The 22,561-nt window shown below is 37.7% G+C and overlaps 1 protein-coding gene across 1 annotated transcript in view; it reads left to right on the plus strand.

Annotated features, from left to right (window-relative positions):
• Positions 1-22,561, plus strand: part of LOC310649453 (formin-like protein 1) — a 103,640-nt gene that overhangs the window by 74,683 nt on the left and 6,396 nt on the right. Inside the window, exons 9-24 of the mRNA XM_083377861.1 lie at positions 1,296-1,372; positions 4,117-4,210; positions 8,841-8,915; positions 10,149-10,259; positions 10,914-11,063; positions 11,306-11,428; positions 13,193-13,427; positions 14,459-14,812; positions 16,341-16,465; positions 16,557-16,759; positions 16,986-17,220; positions 18,326-18,394; positions 19,449-19,529; positions 20,037-20,166; positions 20,405-20,568; positions 21,871-21,972. Of these exons, the coding sequence (XP_083233987.1) occupies positions 1,296-1,372; positions 4,117-4,210; positions 8,841-8,915; positions 10,149-10,259; positions 10,914-11,063; positions 11,306-11,428; positions 13,193-13,427; positions 14,459-14,812; positions 16,341-16,465; positions 16,557-16,759; positions 16,986-17,220; positions 18,326-18,394; positions 19,449-19,529; positions 20,037-20,166; positions 20,405-20,568; positions 21,871-21,972 (2,328 nt within the window). The remainder of the gene's footprint in view (positions 1-1,295; positions 1,373-4,116; positions 4,211-8,840; positions 8,916-10,148; positions 10,260-10,913; positions 11,064-11,305; positions 11,429-13,192; positions 13,428-14,458; positions 14,813-16,340; positions 16,466-16,556; positions 16,760-16,985; positions 17,221-18,325; positions 18,395-19,448; positions 19,530-20,036; positions 20,167-20,404; positions 20,569-21,870; positions 21,973-22,561) is intronic.

A 22,561-nucleotide genomic window follows, 5' to 3' on the forward strand; every position in this document is an offset into this window, starting at 1 on the left:
CCATGTGTAGAAAATAGATATACAACATTGGGAAGGGATTTTGAAACTTGCCTACATTTTAGAATTGATGTGTGAAGTGATGTATATTCATGGTATCGGGGAGAGGCAAGGAGGAAAAACCCCGCAGAAAATCTGTACCATACAAAAAAATCCATCCCCAATATTTCTAGATAGGGCTGGAAAGGTTCCCAATTGAAGAGCTAATCTGAATAAACCAATGTTCAATATTGGGCAGTTTTCTAATATGTCATCTCAAATGACTCATAAATCAGCTGTAGGTGTAGGAATAATATGCCTATATGCATTCTCAGAAAAATCCTAATGTTTTAATGTTAGAATTCCAGATTTCATTGTTTTGCGGTTTTCTGAGAACATGGAGTGTAAGCAGCTAGTGCTTTCCAAAATTGTTGGACTCTGTTATCTGTAATTATTAAATGGCCTGCTTGCATGGGGCTTTTAGTCATCAACATATAAGAGGAATTTGGTTTTGACCACAGTAAGCAAATTGGGAAGAGAGAATTCAATAGCCCTTAAAGTAGTCAGTGGTGCTTGTTGCAAACCAATGTTAGATTTGATGAACCCTCTTTTATTTATTTGTTTGTTTAAAACATTTATGCAGCTGCTCATTTTATATCAAACTGGGTAGTTCACAATTAAAAATTAAAACAACATAAACACCATATTAAAACTATTAAAAGCAAACTTATAAATTTAAACACTGGAATTTTTCGTACAGTACAGACAGATTTGCACAATCTGTTTGCAATGAATTCTTATAAGTAGGTAGGTATGCCTAGGAAATCATTTTACACAATATTTTGCACTATTATTTTTGAAAGGAAGATGTTGCCCAGTAGTCTTACTCTCATCAGATATGGTTGTGGGAATTGGTGGAATGCCCAATATTTGAGCAATAATCAAATGTTTGAAGAGCTCAGGTGTCTTAAGGACTAGTATGGCTTTTAAAACTTTTATATGTTATTGTTAAATGACATCACACAAACAATTTGGTTAAATTATGAAAGTGTATGTGTGTGACAGAAAATGAGAGAGAGAAAGAGAGATTTTAAAACTCTATGTGCAAAGAAATTCATAATTATCACTTGAAAATGGGTAACCAGCAGTTTGGCTTGCCACAATCAATCATTCCATATGGCCTCAGTTTGCTTAAAAAAATATACTCTTTGAATCTCTTTGTAACCAAAGATCCATGCCTGTGTGTGTTTCCACTTTCAGTCATCTAGATTCACTTCAGCTGCTAATTTTGGCTGCTAATTGTCTCACTTCTCCCTTAGTCTGGATTCAGCCTTGTGATGACCCATCCAGCCTGTGTAAATGAGATCACACTCAGTCTCAACAACAAGAATCCCAGGTAGGAATTCTTTATGGTTATCCTTCTCAGTCTGAATGGTTGTGTTAGCCAATTGCTATCCAGGTCAGTGTCAGAGATGAATTCATATATCATTTCTGCATTAAACACTACTTTTATTTTAAAATAAAATAAATGAATGTTTAAATAAAATAACAACGAATGTTTCCTAGAATACATTATTTTTAAATATATCTTCTAATAATGTACGTTCTGTGTGCACTTTGGAATGTATTTTGAGCTGAGAATGGAAGCATCACATCCAAAGGGCTTCAGTTGGCATAGATGTTTGAGAGGCATGGAGCAGATTACTTCACTTCACAGTGCTGATTGCAATACAAACCAAACAAAATCCACAAGCATCCTGACTTGTTCTCAGTATTCATTTAGTTTTATGGAGTGAGTTACTAAAAATCAGGACTGGTTAAATCTCATAGTATTCTGACTAATAATAACTCTCTGAGTTCATATTTGGGCAAAGAGTACAATATTGGTATACTAGTGGTAAGGGATATGGAATACACCTCCGTTCAACAGATTCAAACATTGCAGGAAATCATAATGTAGTTTGGCTGACTTTGCCTTAATGTGTTATGTAAATCTAATCATCTATCTATCTATCTATCTATCTATCTATCTATCTATCTATCTATCTATCGTATCTCTGTTTTAATTTGTAAATAATGGATTAATTTACAGTATATGATTTCAGCCACATATGCATTATTCAGAAATATATGGTTAAAAACTCATAGCTTAAAATTACAATCTTTAATCTACACATTTAAACAAATATATCCACATCTATACATCTCTCTCTCTCTCTCTCTCTCTCTCTCTCTCTCTCTCTCTCTCTCTCTCTCTCTCTCTCTCTCTCTCTCTCTCTCTATCTGTCGATCTATCTATTGATCTATCATCATCATCATCGTCATCTATCGGGCTTATACAGCTGCTCATCTACTATAGCACAACTGGGTCTGTCCTAATAATAATGTAGCACAACTGGGTCTGTCCTAATAATAACAACCTCCTCAAAAATTCTTGGCATTATAGAGGGTCATGTTGTACTTGCCCTCTGAACTAAAGAAATTCAGCTAATTGTGTTTAGATTCAGATCATTCAATTCAGTTTAAATCTTTCTTAGCTTCACAGCAATGGTTCATATGCAGGAATCCAACAGAGCTTCATCCACATCTAGAAAGCATACCTTGCTCAGTGACTTAGTCTATCTCTTTGCTATGATGCCTAGTCCTTACATAGAGTAATCCTTACTTAACAAGCACAACTGGGACTGGCAACACCAACACTAAACAACACAGTCATTAAGGCAGACATCATAGCTTGCAATTTCACTGCTGGCTTCTCCATTGAGTTTGCTTGTAAAAAGCTGGCTGTGCAGTTCACATTGCAATCATGTGATTGTGGGATGCTTTGATGGTTGCAAATGCACACCAATTGAGAAAGGACTGAATGATGATCATGCAGCCATGGAGACACTGCTATGGTTATAAATTTGAGACCAGTTCTGAAGTCATTGTTTCAGTAGCACTGTAATTTTGAACAGTCACTAAACAGGGCAGTTGTTAACCAAGGGCTACTGATATATATGTAATATCCATCAGAATAGGGAATTGTGGTCTGCAAAAATAGTCCTAAACTGCATCTCTCAGCAATCTTCACTACTGTGCACGTTGAGAGTGGTTGCTGGGATATAAAGTTTAACATTATGTGATTTACGAGTTTTCCCAAGTTTCATATATCCTTCAGTCCTTTTATCTATTTTCCAACCCCCAGGTGTTGGAAGAGTGGAGCATTGCTTTCCAAGAACACCTAGCTGCCCTTGCTTGGGAAGCAATATACTGGATTAAATGATGCTGTAATCCAAATAGAAGAGGGTAATTCTTACATTCTTGTACAGGCTTAAATTAATTATAGATTGCTCTATTCTAGGAAAATTAAATATTTTAGCTTATGCATATGACAAAAAATAGAACTTCTGCAGCATCTATGCAATAAACATTATTCAGCTTCCCGTGTTACATCTGTTTAAAACTAAGGTTCCAAGGAGCAATACTTTCCCATGAACATTTGGTTGCATTTTTCTTTTTGATTACTTTATCCAAAACAAGTCCATACATTTCCTTAAGCCATTGTTTAGTTTAACCACAGATTATTGAATAAGCTACACCTGTCACTAAATCATGGTTTACAATCCATATTACAATCCCTGCTCACATAACATGTCAAGTCACAAAGAAGCCAACCGCATTATGGAATAGCAATTTCCTGCTTATACTATATTAGCAGCAATTAAGGTGTCAGGTGTGTAGAGAAATAGTACCTCTAAAGTTCTCTGGTTGCCCCCCTCTGGTTGCAGATTTGGGACATAGTTGTCCTTCATTCTATTACTGTGCTCCCCTGTGTGCTACTACGTTTAATTAACTTTGTCCTTGATATAAACACAAATATGCCCAGTCCATTTATGTAATCATAGTTGAGAAACAAAAAATATGTCTAAATTCAAATAAACCAATAAGAAGACCTGAACTAGCTGATGAAGCTTACCACCTTAGTTAATTTCTTTCTCTTTTTTCTCCATCATCTACCATTTGTTTGTTGCTTTGGGGGACTTTGCCTCCAGTCATTGACCTCTGTTGGCCTCACTCTCTTCCACTTGTTTCATTCTTAGACCCCAGTTTCTTTGAACAAATGTGAAACCTTTGCTCTCATTGTCTTCTGTATTGCAGAACTAAAGCTCTTGTCCTTGAGCTGTTGGCTGCTGTTTGCTTGGTCCGAGGAGGTCATGATATTATTCTGGCTGCCTTTGACAACTTCAAAGAGGTTTGTGAGCTCTACCTTCTTGTTTTGTGATTGGTACTTAGGTAAAGTGATGTTCACCAATTTGGAGCTTTAATATAAAATAATTATATATTTTTAAAATGTTCTAGGTGTATAACTAGCTAAAGTTTAATATTAAATTCTAGATAAAATGGCCTTACAAAAGCTTCTCTCCTAGATGGCAGTGTATATATTCATTTCCTTCAAAATGGCTCAAATCAATATTGCTATTTCTCAACTTTTTTCTCTCTCAAAATATCTGATCAGGACTGGTGCCAAAATATGCTCTAGAAGATCACATGTTAATTGGCTGCATTACTTAATGTTCTCTTTCCAAAAAAAGCTCCAATGAAAATTATTCCATTTTGCTATTACTTTGTTTGAAATGTGATTGGTATGTTTCATTGCTACCTCATGCAAAGTTGTAGCACCCACAGAAGGAGTATACCCAAGACAATTACTATGTGGAATAACATAACCTGAACTTCTGTAAAAGCAGATCAATAATTAATTGTTTTCAAAAGAAAGTCTTCAGTTGTAAGAGTGTAGCACACTTTCAGATTTAAATCAGTGAGAGCAGAAAGGGAAGTGCAGGGACTTTGAAAGGGGATAAATGTGAGGCCACACCCAGCTCCATATATTTTATTCTGGATCCCTTTGTTGTTAACAGCCTGAACATAATTCAGCCCTTGCCCAAATGAACTGAAGTGCTAAGAATTGAAGAATGAAAGCAGAGGTTTTGTTGAAATATTTGTTGAAATATTTTTTTCAATGGCTCTTAACAATGAAAGCAGAAGCAAATACAAGGGGATATGTCCTCTCACTATAATGTAATATGTACAGTACATATGAATAGCGAAAATGAATGAAGTATACATGGTTTAAAATACATGGTTTAAAAAATAATTTTGTATTTAGTACTATTCCTTTTAAAATGCAAATTGAATCACTTTGGAGGTAGAGTGGGAATTAATGTCACAGCAAATTTCTCTGCTTTGCCACCCAGAAAAAAATATTTTTCATTTGAAGCTTGTGATTGCATTAGGAGGAAATTACCCATTTTTGCTTAACTTGGTTTTTAAGATGCTCCATGGGAATCCCTGGAGATGTTGCAAAGGCTTCTGGAAATGGAATACACTAAACCAGGGGTAGGCAACCTTGGATCTTTTATGACTCGTGGACTTCAACTCCCAGAATTCCTGACCCAGTCATAAAAGAGCCAAGACTGCCTACCCCTGCACTAAATAAACAAACAAATAAATACATTTAGGCAAGAAAAACCAAATGCACAGGTGGAATCTTGCTCAATAGCAGTAACTGTGAGAGGGATCTTGGAGTCCTAGTGGACAATCACTTAAAAATATGAACCAGCAGTATGCTACAGCTGCCAAAAAGTCAACACAGTGCTAGGGTGCATTAACAGAGGGATAGAATCAAGATCACGTGAAGTGTTAATAACAATTTACAAGGCCTTGGTAAGGCCACACTTGGAATACTGCATCCAGTTTTGGTCAACACGATATAAAAAAGATGTTGAGACTCAAGAAAGAGTACAGAGAAGAGCAACAAAGATGATTAGGGGACTGGAAGCTAAAATATATAAAGAATGGTTGCTTGGATTGGATATGTCTAGTTTAATGAAGAGAAGGACTAGGGGTGACAGGATAGGAGTGTTCCAATATCTCAGGGGTTGGCACAAAGAAGAGGGAGTCAAGCTATTCTCCAAAACACCTGAAGGCAGGACAAGAAGCAACAGATGGAAACTAACCAAAGAGAGAAGCAACCTAGAACTAAGGAGAAATTTTCTGACAGAACAATTAATCAGTGGAACAAACTGCTAGAAGTTGTGAATGCTCCAACACTGGAAGTTTTTAAGAAGAGACTGGACAGCCATTTGTCTGAAATGGTATAGAGTTTCCTGCCTGAGCAGGGGGTTGGACTAGGTGACCTCCAAGGTCCCTTCCAATTCTATTATTGTTGTGTTGTTGTTATAATAATGATAGATAGATAGATAGATAGATAGATAGATAGATAGATAGATAGATAGATAGACAGACAGACAGACAGACAGACAGACAGACAGACAGACAGAGACAGACAGACAGACAGACAGGAAAGTTGGGTCTTTGGTCTTCATACTGTTTTCTGTAAACTGATCCATGGATATCTGACAAGAGACCACTTAAATTACCCACGATGGTAGGCAGTAGAACAGTTGGTTTGCACTAAAACCTTTAGGAGGGAGGATTCCAGTTACTGAATAGATGCAAACTGATCCTATTCCCAGCATGGCTGAGTAATCTACATTTGGCTGGTAAAGTGGCTTGTGAGAATCAGGCTTAAAAACAAGGTTATTGAGATAAACCCAGAAAAAAAGTTAATTCAGCAGATATTAAACTTATGTAAGGTGAAAAAAATGAAAGCAATTGCACTAACTCAAAATCTGTTTACTGTATGTCACTGAGCTTACTGGAATGAATACTAAATACTGTAATCTTCGTGTACTGATCTGGCTGCCAAGTATCCTGTTGTTCTAGAAACAAATTCTTATAAATAAGTAATTATGAAACATTTGTCATCATTGAGAGCTTGATGACTGTTGAGAGCTTTTGCCAGCCTTATCAGGTGGACCCAGTGGTGGGATTCAAATATGTAGACCACTAGTTCTCTGTGTGGATGCCATTTCCGGAAGTCCATTCTGGGCCTGGGCAACAAAAAATTAGCTACCGGTTCTGCCAAAGTGGTGTGAACTGGCTGAATCCCACCACTGGGTAGACCTGATAGGAAATGCAGCAAATAAGCTAATTCTATATTAATGTAAAGTTACACTAACAGAATCTTGCAAATATAAAAGTACGCTTCTCCTTTATAGCCTGTGAAACTTGGGAGGGTCTCTTCTAAGCCAGTTGCCTCACCCATTATTTAGCTGCAGGCTATGCTGTCCTGTACCTGGTTATTCCCGAGGCACCATCTTTGCCTCAACTCCCAAGGTCTTTCCCTTATGCCATTACAGTTTTACATTTACAGCCACCTGAAATGACTGGTTCTATGTAAGGATATTTGGCTCTTTCATGGGTTCAAAATACGTTCTGGAAAAGGTTTCTCCACTTACAGATGGAAAGCAGTGCACCTGAGCTTTTCTAATATCCTAAAGACTGGGGCTGCAAAAATCTGGGTGACCAATAGAAAAATGTAACCCTTTGCTGCTCTCAGATCTGGTAACTTATCTACATTATAAATGGCAGCTGGGCAAAAGAGAGACAACAGCCTCCCATGGAAGTAACCTCTTCCCCCCCTTCTCTTATACACCACTATCCCCTAAATCAACATCTGTCATAGGCAGAGGAGTTGACTGTTGCAATAATACTTGGCAGAGTAATAATAGTATCTCTGATCAAGAGATATTTTAGGAGTTGTTGTGTATTACTAGAATTTTGTGTACAGAGTCTTTAGTTACAATCATAAAGCTTTCATAATTCTTTGGAATAAATGTTGTGTTAGCTCAAATTATTTTGCTATTGGGCACAATCTAGATAATTTAAATTTAACATTATTTTCTCCCCATAATGCCAGAAGTGACCTTGAGTTTCACTTGCACATCAGTTCTCAAATGTGTGCATGTTGTTAATGTGAGTAGAAATCCCAAATGAGCAGTATTTGAATTGTAGATGAAGCCTGTATAAGATTTGTAAAATTTATATTAAAATCCAAAATCCAAACTTTTCATGCCATTAGATTATGATATAGTTATTTATTATTTACTAGAAAATAAAGTTGGCTAAGACAGGGCTACAATATACACTAGATAACCAGCCTGTTGTCACTTTTAATAAGACAGATCAAATGGTAGTATCATTACAAGCATCTCATTTTAGCATGGTGCTAAAATTGTCATGATTTTCTCTCCAAAACTGTCATGGCTTCCATTCCAAGGGAATCTAGGAACCAGTGCTAGGGAAAAGAGGAAAATGGTATTCTCTTATCCCCCCATGGAAGTCATTTTTCAGGACAGAGGAACTAGGGCTGGTGACCTAAAAGAGTAAAGTAAGTGAGAGAAGGTAGGAGACATGTGAGGTAGCTAGATTTGGGCCAGCCAGCTGGTAAGCAATGAAACACAGACTCAAATAGCAGGACTATAATTGCTGAAACATACTAATCAGGATGGAGGCTTTCTAGCCTTGCATGCAAACTGAGACTCAAAGCCATGTGTCCCCAAAGCTTCTCCCAAATTATAATTTCAAATGTGACAAAAGGGGAGAAAAGCTATACTCTCTCTCTCTCTCTCTTTTTGGGGGTGGTGGTGGTGGTTCCTGGCCCCACCTATTTTATCTCCTTTTTTTGGAATGCCATTAACAGCACACAACAAAGGTTAAACCATTATTGCTCTCTCATAGGGCTTACTAAAAATCCATTGGACCTATCATCTAATCCTCCACAAATTAATTAAAACGGAAGTGTTTTAAGCAGTGAGCGGTTCCCTTTTTGGTGACTGCCATGAGAACACAGAGAATAAAATACTTGAGTCTAGTTGCTGGAAGCTCCTAATATGTGTATCAACAGTTTAAACTCTTTATTGCCATGGCAGGTCTGCAGTGACCATCAAACAGAATTCCTTCCCTTTCTCTCCCTAAAGGTTTGTGGTGAGAAGAACCGTTTTGAGAAGCTGTTGGAGTATTTCAGAAATGAAGACAGCAACATAGATTTCATGGTAACAAAATGAAGCAGAGGGACTGATTTCTTGGTCACCCATAAGATTTTTTCTAATACTCTTCTCCAATAGGCAGACTGTGCCAAGAAATTCGCTTATGTTCATGCCGTGTTTCCTATACCTAATTAGCAAAGAATAATTACACGATTTAAGTTTATCCAGTAATTAATGCTTTGGGATCAGAGAAGCAATCCTCAAAACAGGGTTAAAAACAATCCTCAAAGTATCAGCCCTTATGGAGCACATGTTGGAGAAATCTTGTACTGCACAAATTGATAGTATGATGAACAATGTCTCTAGCTGTTTTGGGCTTAGGTAAAATCTTAAGCATGCCTTCTGAATCATTTTCAAAGCATATTTGGCCTTACTAAGAGCTCAATAAAGTATTCTTAAAATTATCATTAAGGGGCTTAAAAACTAAATGAACTATATAATGATATTCCCTATGATTAAAAAAAACCCTGAAACTCTCAATATCAGTAAACACTTTTTTTAATTTTCAAAAAAGCTCAAAGTTAGTTTTTGCGGGGTGTGGGTGTGGGGTGTGTGTGCCTTCAAGTTTGTGTTGACTCCTCATGACTGCCCAGGCAAGTCCTGCAATTTTCTTCGAAAGGTTTGGAAGTGACTTGCCATTGCCTGTTTCCTAAAACAGAGAGTGATTGGCTCCAGGTCACCCAGTTGGCTTTATGCCTATAGCAGGAAAAGAAGTCACATTCTCTCCGTTTGTTTGTTTTGGCATCTTTCCCTCCCTCCCTCCCTCCCTCCCTCCCTCCCTCCCTCCCTCCCTCCCTCCCTCCCTCTCTCTCTCTCTCTCTCTCTCTCTCTCTCTCTCTCTCTCTCTCTCTCTCTCTCTCTCTCTCTCCCCTGCAGTTTTCTTGGAAGACTTTTGGAAGTAGTTTGCCACTGCTTTCTGCTTAGGGTTGGAGAGAGAGTGAATGGTCCAAGAGCATTAAACTGACTTTGTACTTAAAGTGGCACTGGAACTCACCATCTCTCAGTTTCTAGTCTGGCGCATTAACCACTACACCAAACTGGTTCTCCCAAAGTTAATATCCAATTATTTAAAATATATATCTCGAATATTTGTGTGTAGGGATGTAATAAGCAAAAAGTATGAAAACCAAGTAACAAAAGTCCACATGCCAAGAGAGTCTTAACCACCAAAATCCCAGCCCTTCAAAATTGTAAATCCTCTAGAAAACGCCCTTTTTTTCTCCATTCCCAAACATCTAGGTGGCTTGTATGCAGTTCATCAATATTGTGGTTCATTCTGTGGAGAACATGAACTTTCGTGCCTTCTTACAATATGAGTTCACACAGTTAGGTCTTGATGAGTACCTACAGGTATGTGGTTATTTTTAATTGCTCTTAATTTCCCATTAATTGTTCTGCATTTGAAAAGTGCTTAGCAATTCTGAAATGTTTACCATTCTTGGAAACAAGCAACAGACATTAGTTACAAAATAACTAATTTTATTACTCAAAATAGGAAATAGAGATGGAGAATTCGTGTGCTTCTCTACTTATTTTGCTGATGCTATTTTATTACTTTTGGAAATTGTTTTCTATATACTGGTAGAAATTAGAATTAAGTTCTTCATAACTATATTTGCCTTTTTATTTACTTTCTTTATAAACATTTCAATCTAAGTAAACTTGCATTTTAAAACTGAAGCATTAAGTGTCTGCACCATAATTGATAATATATAGGTTTTGAAGGAATAAAAAATTTGCAGTAGATTTGGAGGTGATAAGAGCATTTTTCAAAAATGTTCTGGGAAAATTTGCTGGCCTGGTTCTTTTAGCATGTTTATTTGGATTTTGTGTCATAGAAAATTAAATAATGCCTACAAACATTTTATTAAAAAAAACAGAAGAAAAAGAAACACTTGCAGATAGACCGTGTACTGACATTTATAATTCCAAAAGTTCACGTCGTAAAGAATGATCATCCAGACCCAACTTTTAAATCAAGGTTTCCTTCCTGTGATTGAACAGAAGCTGTGCTGTACAGAAAGTGACAAACTGCAAGTGCAGATCCAAGCCTACCTGGATAACATCTTTGATGTTGGTGCCTTGCTGGAGGAGACCGAGACCAAAAATGCCATTCTGGAACACATAGAGGATTTGCAAGAAGAAGTTGGACAGGTAGGGGAGCTGACTAAACAAATTCTATGGACAATGCACATCTTAAGATGATCGAGAAGCAGCAATTCAGGAAGGTGGGATGGTTGGTGACAATCAGGTCAACAGGAGAATATATTCCATTCCTGCACCTGGAATTCATATGGACAAAGTGCATCCTTGCTTCAGTACATAGGATATTTGTTGACTGCTTTACAGTTTGGCCCTCCCAAAACATATTCTCAATACAGTGATTCTTTTCACAGCTCACTGAGAAACTCCAGGATGCAGAAAATGAATCCGAGGCCAAAATTGCTGAGCTAGAGAAACAGCTGTATCAGTCACGCAATGAACTGGAGATCCTGAGAGCAAGAGCAAGTGATGAGCCGGTATGAAAGCAAATAGAAAAGTGTTAGGAGAGCTTTTGATCAGAACTGATTTCAAAATAAGATTAGGAAAAGAACTTACATTCTTTGTTATCAGTATATCCACACTTCTGGGCTAAATTTAGATTGTTGCACTCAAACCTCAGTTGATACTGTGTGTTTCAATTTAAAAAAATCTATGTTTATTGAATAAATGTTAAAATTATCAGATGGAATTCAAGTACATGCAGCCTCTTGCATCACCATCTCATTGGAAGTGGGGGGAAAGGTGCAAAGCATTTCAAGCTTAAAACATTCTGGATCCAAAACATTCCCTTCCAACCTTAGAAAGTCTGATCTTACGAGAAGAATTCAGACTCATCTCAATCTTACTTGAACAAATCTAACCTCAAAATTGATAGTTCCGGCTGTGCAACTAAAACCAAGTTTCAGAAATCCTAAGCTCAGAATCTTTGAAATAAATTGCATATGTAATTAGGAGATCTGCTGCATCAGGGCAAGTATCCATCTAACATAGTCACCCCTCCACAAAGCTCACAATCTGCACATGGTGGGCAGATATGTAGAATTAATTGGAGGTAACAGATGATGAGAAGGTCCTGTAATAGTGGAAGAGTATTAATGTGCTCAACATAATTGCCTAATCCACCCTTCCCCTCATCTTTTCTTCTCTGTGACATACAGTCTGGAGATGGCTAGTCAGTGATTGGTCAGCTTATTAGCTATCCCAGTTTATTTTTTTTTTATTTTTTTTTTAATTCCATTTATATCCTGCCCTTCTCCGAAGACTCAGGGTGGCTTACAAGTTTAGCTGTAGCCTTCATTCTATGTATATGCCTGCTTATTAGGGCTTTCACACATACCCCCAAGCGGCATTATTACAAAGTCAGCTTATTGCCCCCAACAATCTGGGTCCTCATTTTACCTACCTCGGAAGGATGGAAGGCTGAGTCAACCTTGAGCCTGTTGGGACTCGAACCTGCACTAATTGCCGGCAGCTGGTGACAGTCTTCCCAACTGTCACAAAAATTAGTTAGAAATTTATGTCCTCCCCCCCACCCCATTCCTGGCTTTTAAATGTATTTGTTTGCTTGTTTCTTTTATTTCCTAAAGGTTAAAAAATTTAGTGCAGTTAGAATCAACTCTGCAAAAGCCAGAGTCATGGAAATGGCTTCCTCACTCTTCCCACTCACCCACCCACCCACCCACCCCCTTTTTTGCTCTATTTCATCCCCCAGGAAGAAAAAGAGTAAAGGAAAAACAGTGGAGAAAAAGTGAATAGAAAAGCTGCATTTTTGTAGAAGACATTAAACCCATTTGAACAAAAGAAAGTTAATTTAGTCCCAAATTTCTTTTGGAGCAAAAATTAAATCTCTCAAGATTACTTGAATGGATTGGTTGACTGGGTTATATTGTTTGCCTGACACAACAATCTCCCCTATGTCGTGATCAATCATGAAAATAGGGGTATCTGAAATTCAGAACCTGTCACATTAACATGTGCTACATTCATCTCTGAGAAGTGTCTGTCTTTGTATGTTTTTTCCCTCAAACTGATATGAGCTAGTGTACTGTATAAAAATATTGTTTATTCCAATAAACCCAGAATATTTTTTTTAAAAAAATTGGGAAAATAAATGCCAAGTCCATACCATAGCAGCATATTCAAGATCTTAGAAAATAAAACCTGCTCAAATGCAGAATAACAGAATAAATTCACTAGACTTTTTATTCAAAACTTATGATTCTCTAAACTTTTTCTCTCAGAGCAAGCTGGATCAAATCAGCAAAGTTAACAAGCCAGGAAGTCCTTCTTGGCTCCCAATGCTGCTTCCACAAGAGTCAAAAATAACTCCACAGTACTCTGCTTTGGAGCACAATCTGGAAGAACTAGAAGACAGAGGTTTAATCCGGATTCAGCGGGGGTCTGGCAGTGACATCATCATTGGCATTGAGGTCATCCCTGTTGTTACTGTTGAAGCATCTTCATCAACTAGCACAGGTACATCCTCATGGAACAAGCAAGGTAAAGCCTTACTTGGAGCATTTTGCAATATAAATGAAGAATTATATTTCTGAGTTTTTTCTTCTATTGGGTATTGTTTAACATTGCAATTCTGCAATGTTAATACGTTATAGTAAATTTTTGTCTGACTTCTCATTGAATAAAACAAAATGTTATATTGCTCAGTTCTACAAATTAAATGTTACTCTACATGTGAAGCAAATGAGTTAAAGAACCTTACAACTTTATATATAAAGAGGATTAAAAATACTGAACTTTATTTGTACATATATTTCCTTAGTTACTCAAAGGAATTTGAATTTGCTATTTTGCTGGCAGAAATTCCAGAGGGAAACAAGTGTTTCTGAGAAAAGCCAAACACAATTATCAGTAGTCTTTATCAAATGATTATAAAAATCCAATAATAGTTGGATATTTTTTACAAGATCTTTTTTTTAGCCACCAATCTAGTGGGTAATCATAATAAGTAAATAAACAGACAGGTCTCAGTTGTACTGTACAGCAAATAGATTTTCACCATTTAAATTGTGTTAAAGTTCCCATCTATTAAATTTGGTAAAAATTGTAATCCCAAATTGCTAATGTGTTCCTGATGGTTCACCATTCACAGTTTGAGAAACCCTACCCTATATGACTATATTCCCATATATAGCTAGCAGATCAAGGACAAGAATGGTTTAGAAATTTTCCTCCTCGGTTATGTATGTAACAGAGGATTTGTTCGTTTGCAATGTTTTGTCTTAATAGAAGATTATTCAGGTAGCCAATACTCCAATTTGAACTGCCCCAACACATCAACCTTTGTACCCTATGGTCTTCCAAATGGCTTATCTCTTGGAGACCACTCCATGATATGCACTAGCTAAGAAATCACCACCTATCATACAGGGACAAGTGTTTTAATATGGTTGGGACATAACTTTCTCTTCCCCAGGAGATTTAGGCAGGATTATCTTCCAATGGGCAAGACAAGAAGACATTCCACATATCTATTCTGTTTCTTTCAGATTATCCCTCCACATCTACATCGCCTGTCCCTGCTCTTGCTCCAGAAATACCACCTGCACCACCTTTACTTTTCATGAAAGGCAATGATTCTGTGGCTTTCCATTCTTCTCAAGAGGAGGGGCTGTCACCTGTTCCAACATCTCTTCCACCACCACCACCACCACCCTCACTAGGGATCAGTGAGCCTCCACCTGCCCCACCACTGCCTGTAACTAAATCTCAAGCTCCTCCTCCTCCACCACCACCACCACTCCTCTTAACATTTGGTGGCCCTGTTGCTCCTCCTCCTCCACCACCTCCTCCTCCTCCCATGACTGATGGGACAACTTTGCCAGCAAGTACAGTTACTGCAGGTAAATTGCATATATAGATCTTTCTTAACAGCCATTCTATTTGCATATTATTCATGTGTAAATTTTATATAAATATATATGGAGAGAGAGAGAAAGTTCCTTGAGTATCTTATTGTATATAACAGAAAGATAAAATTGAAATATTTAAAATAACTAAATATAAATAATATATTCAGAGTTTTATTTGAGAGTTGGGATACTTCCTCTGAGATGGTGTTTTCATTCTGTACTTTTATAAAAATTTCCATTAAAAATCATAATATGTAATTATAAAGAAATTGATTTTTAAAATTAATCTAAAGCATCATTTATAGGTTTATGTTCATACATGTAATTAATTAACAGGGCAATTCTAAACTGGGCATGTCAGAACCATGGTGAGCTCAGTAAAACTCGCTGAACCTAACAGATTTTCAGCCTGGTTGTACCATGGTTACATGGTACATTCCTAACAATGTTATATGATTTTCTTGAGGGGGACAGAAGCTTGGTGATATTTACTGGAAAGTGTAAAGGAGATACCAAAAACAATAACACTGGGAAGAGAGGAATTATGGCAAATTACTTGCCAGACATTTTCTTTTTTCAATTGCTCTTTCTTAAAATATCATATGAATATATTATATGAATATATAACATTACCAAGTTTTTCCTCAATAATAGAGGCAGCAGACTTTTAAAGAAATTAAAGTTAAGATCTTTCAGATCTAAGTTCTAGCTTCTAGCCTACAGAATACTCAGGGCTAGAAATTACAAAGTGAGTAGAATTTATATCCCATGCTGAGAGTTGGTTTATCTCTATTTAGTTACTGCATTTATTTCTTGCTTTTGCTTAAAACGGCATTCATAAAGAATTATGCTGAAAGACAATGATTGGGTTCAAATATAGTGCTAAACAGTGATTTGTTTAACCCTGATTTATTGCATAGCCACACATGGCTGAGATCATACATTACTGCTAATTCATAAACTATACTTCCTATTGGTAAGCTAAAGCCAGATTTGTGGAATAGCAACTTCTTGGAGAACCCGGTGGCCTTTCGCAAGGCTCTGAAGACCTGGCTTTTCCCCCAGGTGTTCCGGTCTGGGGGTTAGGTTAACCCTGTTGCTGATGAAGTTTTATAATTGGCAATGTCATTTATCCAGGATGCCATGGGTTGTTTTAATTGGTGGGTTTTAATTTTTGTATTATCTGAGACGCATTTCCAAATAAATAAGCAATCTTATGGCTCAATATGTTGGGGAAATCAGCCAGTTTCACTCTTTAGGCATCATGAAATTGTGTAAATTGTATAAATTTGAACCCAGGTCTTCTCAATCCAATATTTTATCAATGATTGCTCAATGCTTCTACTGTTTAGAAAGATTTAGCCACATCCAATTTATCACAGATAAAAGTTTCTTTTTCATTTTATGCCCAATCTGTAAGAAGGCTCTTTCTGGAAAAATAAAATTGGGAAGAGACAAATGTGTAACTGAGATTGTAGAGATTTATAAAGCACTAACAAACTTTCTTATTCATTGGAAGCTGTCAAGATCAAGAAGCCTATACAGACCAAATTCCGTATGCCTGTTTTCAATTGGGTCGCTTTGAAGCCTAACCAGATCAATGGGACCATCTTCAATGAACTCAATGATGAAAAAGTCCTTCAGGTGGGTGCTCCTTTACTTTTTCCTTTCCTATTCTCTTCCCTTCCCACCAAATGCATATCACTCTGTTTATTTTGGCTTCTCCTTGGTGCAGGAGCTTGACATGAGTGACTTTGAAGAACAATTCAAAACCAAAGCTCAGGGTCCAAGCAAAGAAATCAGTTCCATAAAGGCAAAAACTTTACCGAAAGTTCCCACTAAGGTTTCACTGATTGAATGCAACCGGGCAAAGAACCTGGCCATCACCCTCCGTAAAGGGGGGCTCAATATCGACAGCATTTGCAAAGCCATTCAGACGTAAGTAGGTCCACATTTTCTCATGAATTCCACCTGCCAATCAAGAGGGAAGACTGAAGTGAACACGTATGTGTATGTTCTTGATATCCACATTAGATATGCAAAATGGTTAATTTTGTGATGGGAAGTTACTTACTGTAACGACATAAAGTTCTGTAATCTAGACAAACACTTTAGTCCTCTCCTACCTAACTAGTTATTCCTGGCTTGCTTTATTCTTGTTTAGATATGACTTACAGACCCTGAGTCTGGATTTTCTGGAGTTACTGATGCGCTTCATCCCAACGGAATATGAGATGACACTAATCCGCAAATATGAAAAAGAGCAACATCCACAGGATGAGCTTTCCAATGAGGACCAATTCATGATCAAATTCAGCAAAATTCCCCGCCTAACAGAACGCATGAACATCATGACCTTCTTAGGCAGTTTTGCAGATACTGTACAACTCCTTCTGCCAGTAAGGAACAAAGCAGGCAACTGATTATAACCAAGAAGCGGTGTCAATCAATAATATCTTGGATTAATATCAGTTGGAAGAGTATAAAAATGGTTATAAAAGTTGATATAGTATCCTGATTGATGATTCTTTTAAAATAGTATTTTTCTTCTTTTTCTGTCTTCTTATTTATTCCAGATGGCAGAAAAAAAGGCACGATGTGCTGAATGGCTTAATAAGGGCAGCAGAATGAAAATTGCAACTTTGCATAGGAAGTAGATCCGGGGCTAACTATAGCATTTTTAAGTATCCAGTATTGTTGGGGGAGACAGCAACAAATCTGGCACATAAGACATCACATAGCAGCAGGCGGCAAATCCTTTTAAAGTTTTTTTTTAACCTTTTTTGCCTGGTATAAAAAGTAAAACTTAAGAACATGAACAGTCTCTCTGGGAAGAATTCTTAAATTTCAGCAGAAATACCTGTGAAAGTTTACTCACATTCAGTAGCCCAGCTATAGGGGAAATTCATAGAGAAACTGGTGATGGAGACTGCTGTAGGGTTTGTATTTATTGTTGATGGTAGTGTTACAGAAATTCTCTTCTATCAACGTACTGATTGTGGAAGCAATTCAAGGCCTTGCCAAGCCATTATGTGAAATTAACCTCTATGGCATTATCAGGGTTTGTCATCAAATTCTCAAGCTATGTTGTATTACCTCAGGGAAAAGGTTGCAATTATCTCCTTTTGAAAAGATCCAGGCTTACACCTTGCATGATAAACTAGGATTATTAAGTATCTTATGCAGTATGTAGCAGTGCTGGCCGCTAAAATGGTGCTTTAATTTTTTTTGTTCTGATTGTATTTAAAATATTCAATTTCATGATTTTTTTAAAAAATCAAGTGTTAAATGTTTCTGGAGTAAAGTCACAAAACGGGAAAATGAAATGTACACAAAATATAAATGTTCGAAGTCTGATAAGTAACCTTAAAATGTCCACATTTACACTTAGTTCCAATAAGTATATCAGTTAAGGTAGGTAGGAAATTGGGGTCAGAATTAAGGTCAGAAGTTGTCAAGCCAAGTAGGAAATCTGATTATGTTATTCTCACATTTCATTTGCAGCAACTAAATTTTGTGATTGTTGCTTCAATGTCAGTCAAGTCATCTACCAAACTGCGTCAGATTTTAGAGGTGAGGTTCCTTAAAGATAAAGAGGTCTCCACAACCATTTAAGTTGAAGGACAATTTTTCTTTGGTCTTGGGTAGTAATAATTAAGTTGGCTCCCAGAATTTTGACAACTGAGTCGCACCCTGTTGTCTACATATTCTTAAACCTTAGCATACTTTCATTTATTTGTTTTATTTATTTGTTAGGTTTGTATACCACATTTCCTCCAGGAAATCAGTGGCATGCATTGTATTCTAATTCCCCTGTGCATGTGTGCACACGCACGCATGCACACACACAGCAATCCCATGAGACTGAATATAGGACTATCTCAAAGTTATTCAGTATACCATACTGGCAGGCATTTTTAATAACATTAACCAACAGAAGTCTCCCAGTACATTTCTATGTGAATTTGGCGTGTGGTGGGGGGGAGGGGAGAGGGAGGGAAGAAGGAAGTAAGGAAGTAAGGAAAGAAAGAAAGAAAGAGAGAGAGAGAGAGAGAGAGAGAGAAAGAAAGAAGAAAGAAAGAAAGAAAGAAAGAAAGAAAGAAAGAAAGAAAGAAAGAAAGAAAGAAAGAAAGAAAGAAAGAAAGAAAGAATTTTTGGACCTTCACAGTAGCCAGGATCTGCTATGTGGGTTCCTTTGATTCATGAGTTTATTGGATTATGTGATGCAACCAATTGATTGTCATACAGAACTCTGGTCTATTATGCATGTCTGGAAATATTATGCTATAAAGACATCAGAGCCACCATAGACATTCATTTCCCAAGCCTGAGGGTGGAACCTGAGGGCAATAGTTTTCACCCTTTCACTCTTTCCCCGGATAACTGGGCATCAAAGACATAGTAAAATCAGTATTATAATTATTAATAACCATTCATATTTTTTATGAATATGTATAATCTTTCAAAGCCATCATTGTTGTATATCCATTTTCCCTTCCAGTAGTTGGCCATTCATATGAGATCACATAAAATGATATCCTTCCTATACCCTGGCCTATCAATGCTTTCATCTAAGAGATTCCAGTTAAATATGACTCATTTTGATTGCCTGTCTGCCTCTCCATAGATTGTCCTGGCATTTGGGAATTATCTGAACAGCAGCAAACGGGGAGCAGCTTATGGATTCCGGTTGCAGAGCCTTGATGCGGTAGGTGGGAAGGAGGCATGGAATCTGTAGGACCTGCTTTTAGCAGAAAAACACGGCCAAATAGTAGGGTGTGAACTTGAAAGTTGGTTGTGGCCACAAATCAGGAAAGAGCTAAGGCTGAGAGCAATGTGCAAGATACTGAGTTCCAATTATGCATCAGCCACACACACCACCTAATATGTGTACTTCAGCATTTCAGAACAGACTTTTATAATTAGCAGTAGGTTGTGCTTTCTAGTAATCGTCCCCAAGCTACTATAGTTTGAGCCATTCAGCATTTCCTTACCTTGGGTTCCCTGATGATGTTCAACTTATCGGGAATGTTGATACTGTACTCCAAGGACATGTCTTCACAATATCAGAGGTATGTTCATATAATACATTACCCATACCAACGGGAATTAAGCAGAAGTGGAAAGAAAATTGCAGAAAAAGAAAGGGCAAGTGTTCTATAACGGCTTTGATATCTTAGTTTTTTCTTATCCTAATTGCTATTTTTCCCTGTAGCTTCTGGACATGAAATCAACAAACCGGAAACAGACACTACTTCATTATATAGTGCGGGTGATCCAAGAAAAATATCCTGATCTCCTGAACTTTTCCAGTGAGCTGCACTTTTTGGACAAAGCAGGGATAGGTATGGAGTGGCAGGTTATGGGCAAGAAGAAAACATTGAGTCAGCTTCCTAATGAAAAATAGAGCGCTGCTTTTTCTCTTTGCCTATGGAAAATGCAGGATGGCGATAGGTAGAAGAGGATTTGTCCTATTAAAAAAATGAACCTAAAAGGGGAAAGTAAGTGAGGTGGAAGTAATCCAAATTGGCTGTTCTTGCTTCACCTGTCCATGCTTTTTCTCTTTCCTTCCCACCTATATAGTGTCACTGGACAGTGTGCTTCAAGATGTGAGAAGCCTACAGCGGGGCATGGAGCTAGCACGCAAAGAATTCATGCGCCAGGATGACAGTATTGTACTCAAGGATTTCCTAAAGATGAACACGGAAATGATGGAAAAGCTTCAGGCAGACAGTAAAACTGCGCAGGTAAGGAGAAAGTGAGCCTTTGTTTAAAAGGGCTGTCGCAACAATACGATGTTTGTGGGCTTGGAAGAGAGTTCATCCATGTTGGGAAAATAAAACTGTATTTCTTTTTCCACAATCCATTTATGAATTCTCAAACCATAAATCATGTTTTAAATGGATGTTTGTAAACTCTATACATCCATAGACCTAAAATCCAAGCAGTGTTGTGACTGCCCCTTCTCAGTGCCTGGAGGCTATAAGGGTCTGGATGAGGGGGCCACAGGCTTCAAAAGAACCCAGGTAAACATGCTATGGGTGGAAAAAGATCCGGTGACTTATCATCGTTAACTCTTGATGTCTAGGAGGGGCTTTGTGCAACTTTTGCATTTTGTGCACCAGTTGTGCTCTTACCTGGATGGTGAGGCCCTGCGCACAATCCATGGTCACTCATGCCCTAGTCATCTCTTGGCTGGATTACTGCAATGCACCCTACATTGGGCTATCCTTGAAGAGTATTCAGAAGCTGCAGTTAGCCCAAAATGCAGTGGTGTGCACAGACCTGATAAGGCTCCACTTAAAACACCGTTACTGTGCAAGTTGCATTGGCTACCAGTTTGCTTCCAGGTCCAATTCAAGATGTTGGCTGTTACCTTTAAAGCCCTACACGGCATGGGTCCAGGGTATTTGAGGAGCTGTCTCTCCCTGATGGGACAAGCCCGCTCCACTTGTGCCAGCAGAAGAGGCCTGCTATGAATCCCGTCTGCTAAGAAATTGAAGCACGCAGGATCAAGAAGAGCCTTTTCTGCTGTGATCCCATCCCTGTGAAACATTCTTTCATTGGAGATGAGAACTGCCCCTTCCTTTTGGTCTTCTGGAAGGGTATCAAAACCTGGCTTTGCCAGTTGGCCCGGAGCCCTGAGGAGGCTGCTCACTACGGGAGGTGGTTGACAGGGTAAGAAGATCTCATCCCTGGCCTGTCTATCTCTTGGCTCCTGTAGGCTTGGTTTTAGCCCAGTTTTTAATAATATTTTAATGTTGGTTTGTTCTAATCTTTTAACTATTTTTACTTGCTTCTACAATTTTAAGCCACCCAGAGTCACCTTGTAGGGTAGATGAGCAGTATAGAAATACAATAGATAGATAGATAGATAGATAGATAGATAGATAGATAGATAGATAGATAGATAGATAGATAGATAGATAGATACAGACGGACAGACAGACAGACACAGACAGACAGACAGACAATAATGAGTTTGTGATTGACACAATGGCTCTTATAATTATAAGTGTGAATCAGTGATTGTTTTTCTTGCTCCATAGGAGGCATATGAGTCAACAGTGGAGTACTTTGGGGAGAATCCTAAGACTACTCCCCCAACTATGTTCTTCCCTACATTTGTGCGCTTTATTAAAGCATACCAGGTAAAACAAAACACCTGTTTCCAATATGTTGTAGCCTAATGACCCATAGAGAGTATTTGGGTTCATCTCATGCCTGAATCATGGATTCTCGAGATGGCTATTCTCTTCTGTTTTCTGTGCCATTTTTGCAATATGAATATTATTAAAGTAGTTTCCTCTATTGAAGTTTTATAAAGTTTGGACAGAAGATCGATATAATTCTTGAAATATACTAAACCAGTTTTTCTTTAACCCAAAACATCATTAGTCACCTGGGCTGGGAGTTATGAAATGCATAATTCCATTATACCTAGAGCGCATCACATTGGAGAGGGCTGCACTAAATCGATGTAAAGTTAAGACAATAATTGTGGTGTAGAAATTAATTAAATAATTATGAAAAATGCTCAGGTAGAAGTTAATTCATTCAGGTGTGGGGAGGGAGGTTGACAGAGTCCATCAGTTCTCTTCCAAATTGTTTAATTGACTGCAGCTATTAAGCTATGGTCCATCATGGAAATTGCCTCATTTTCTTGTCTCATTTTGAAGTATAATTCTGTGGATGGCATTTGCTGCTAATAATTTCTAATGTTTTCCTGACAGTTATTAT

Source organism: Vipera ursinii (assembly GCF_947247035.1).
Source record: "Vipera ursinii genome assembly, chromosome: Z".
NCBI classification, from domain to species: domain Eukaryota; kingdom Metazoa; phylum Chordata; class Lepidosauria; order Squamata; family Viperidae; genus Vipera; species Vipera ursinii.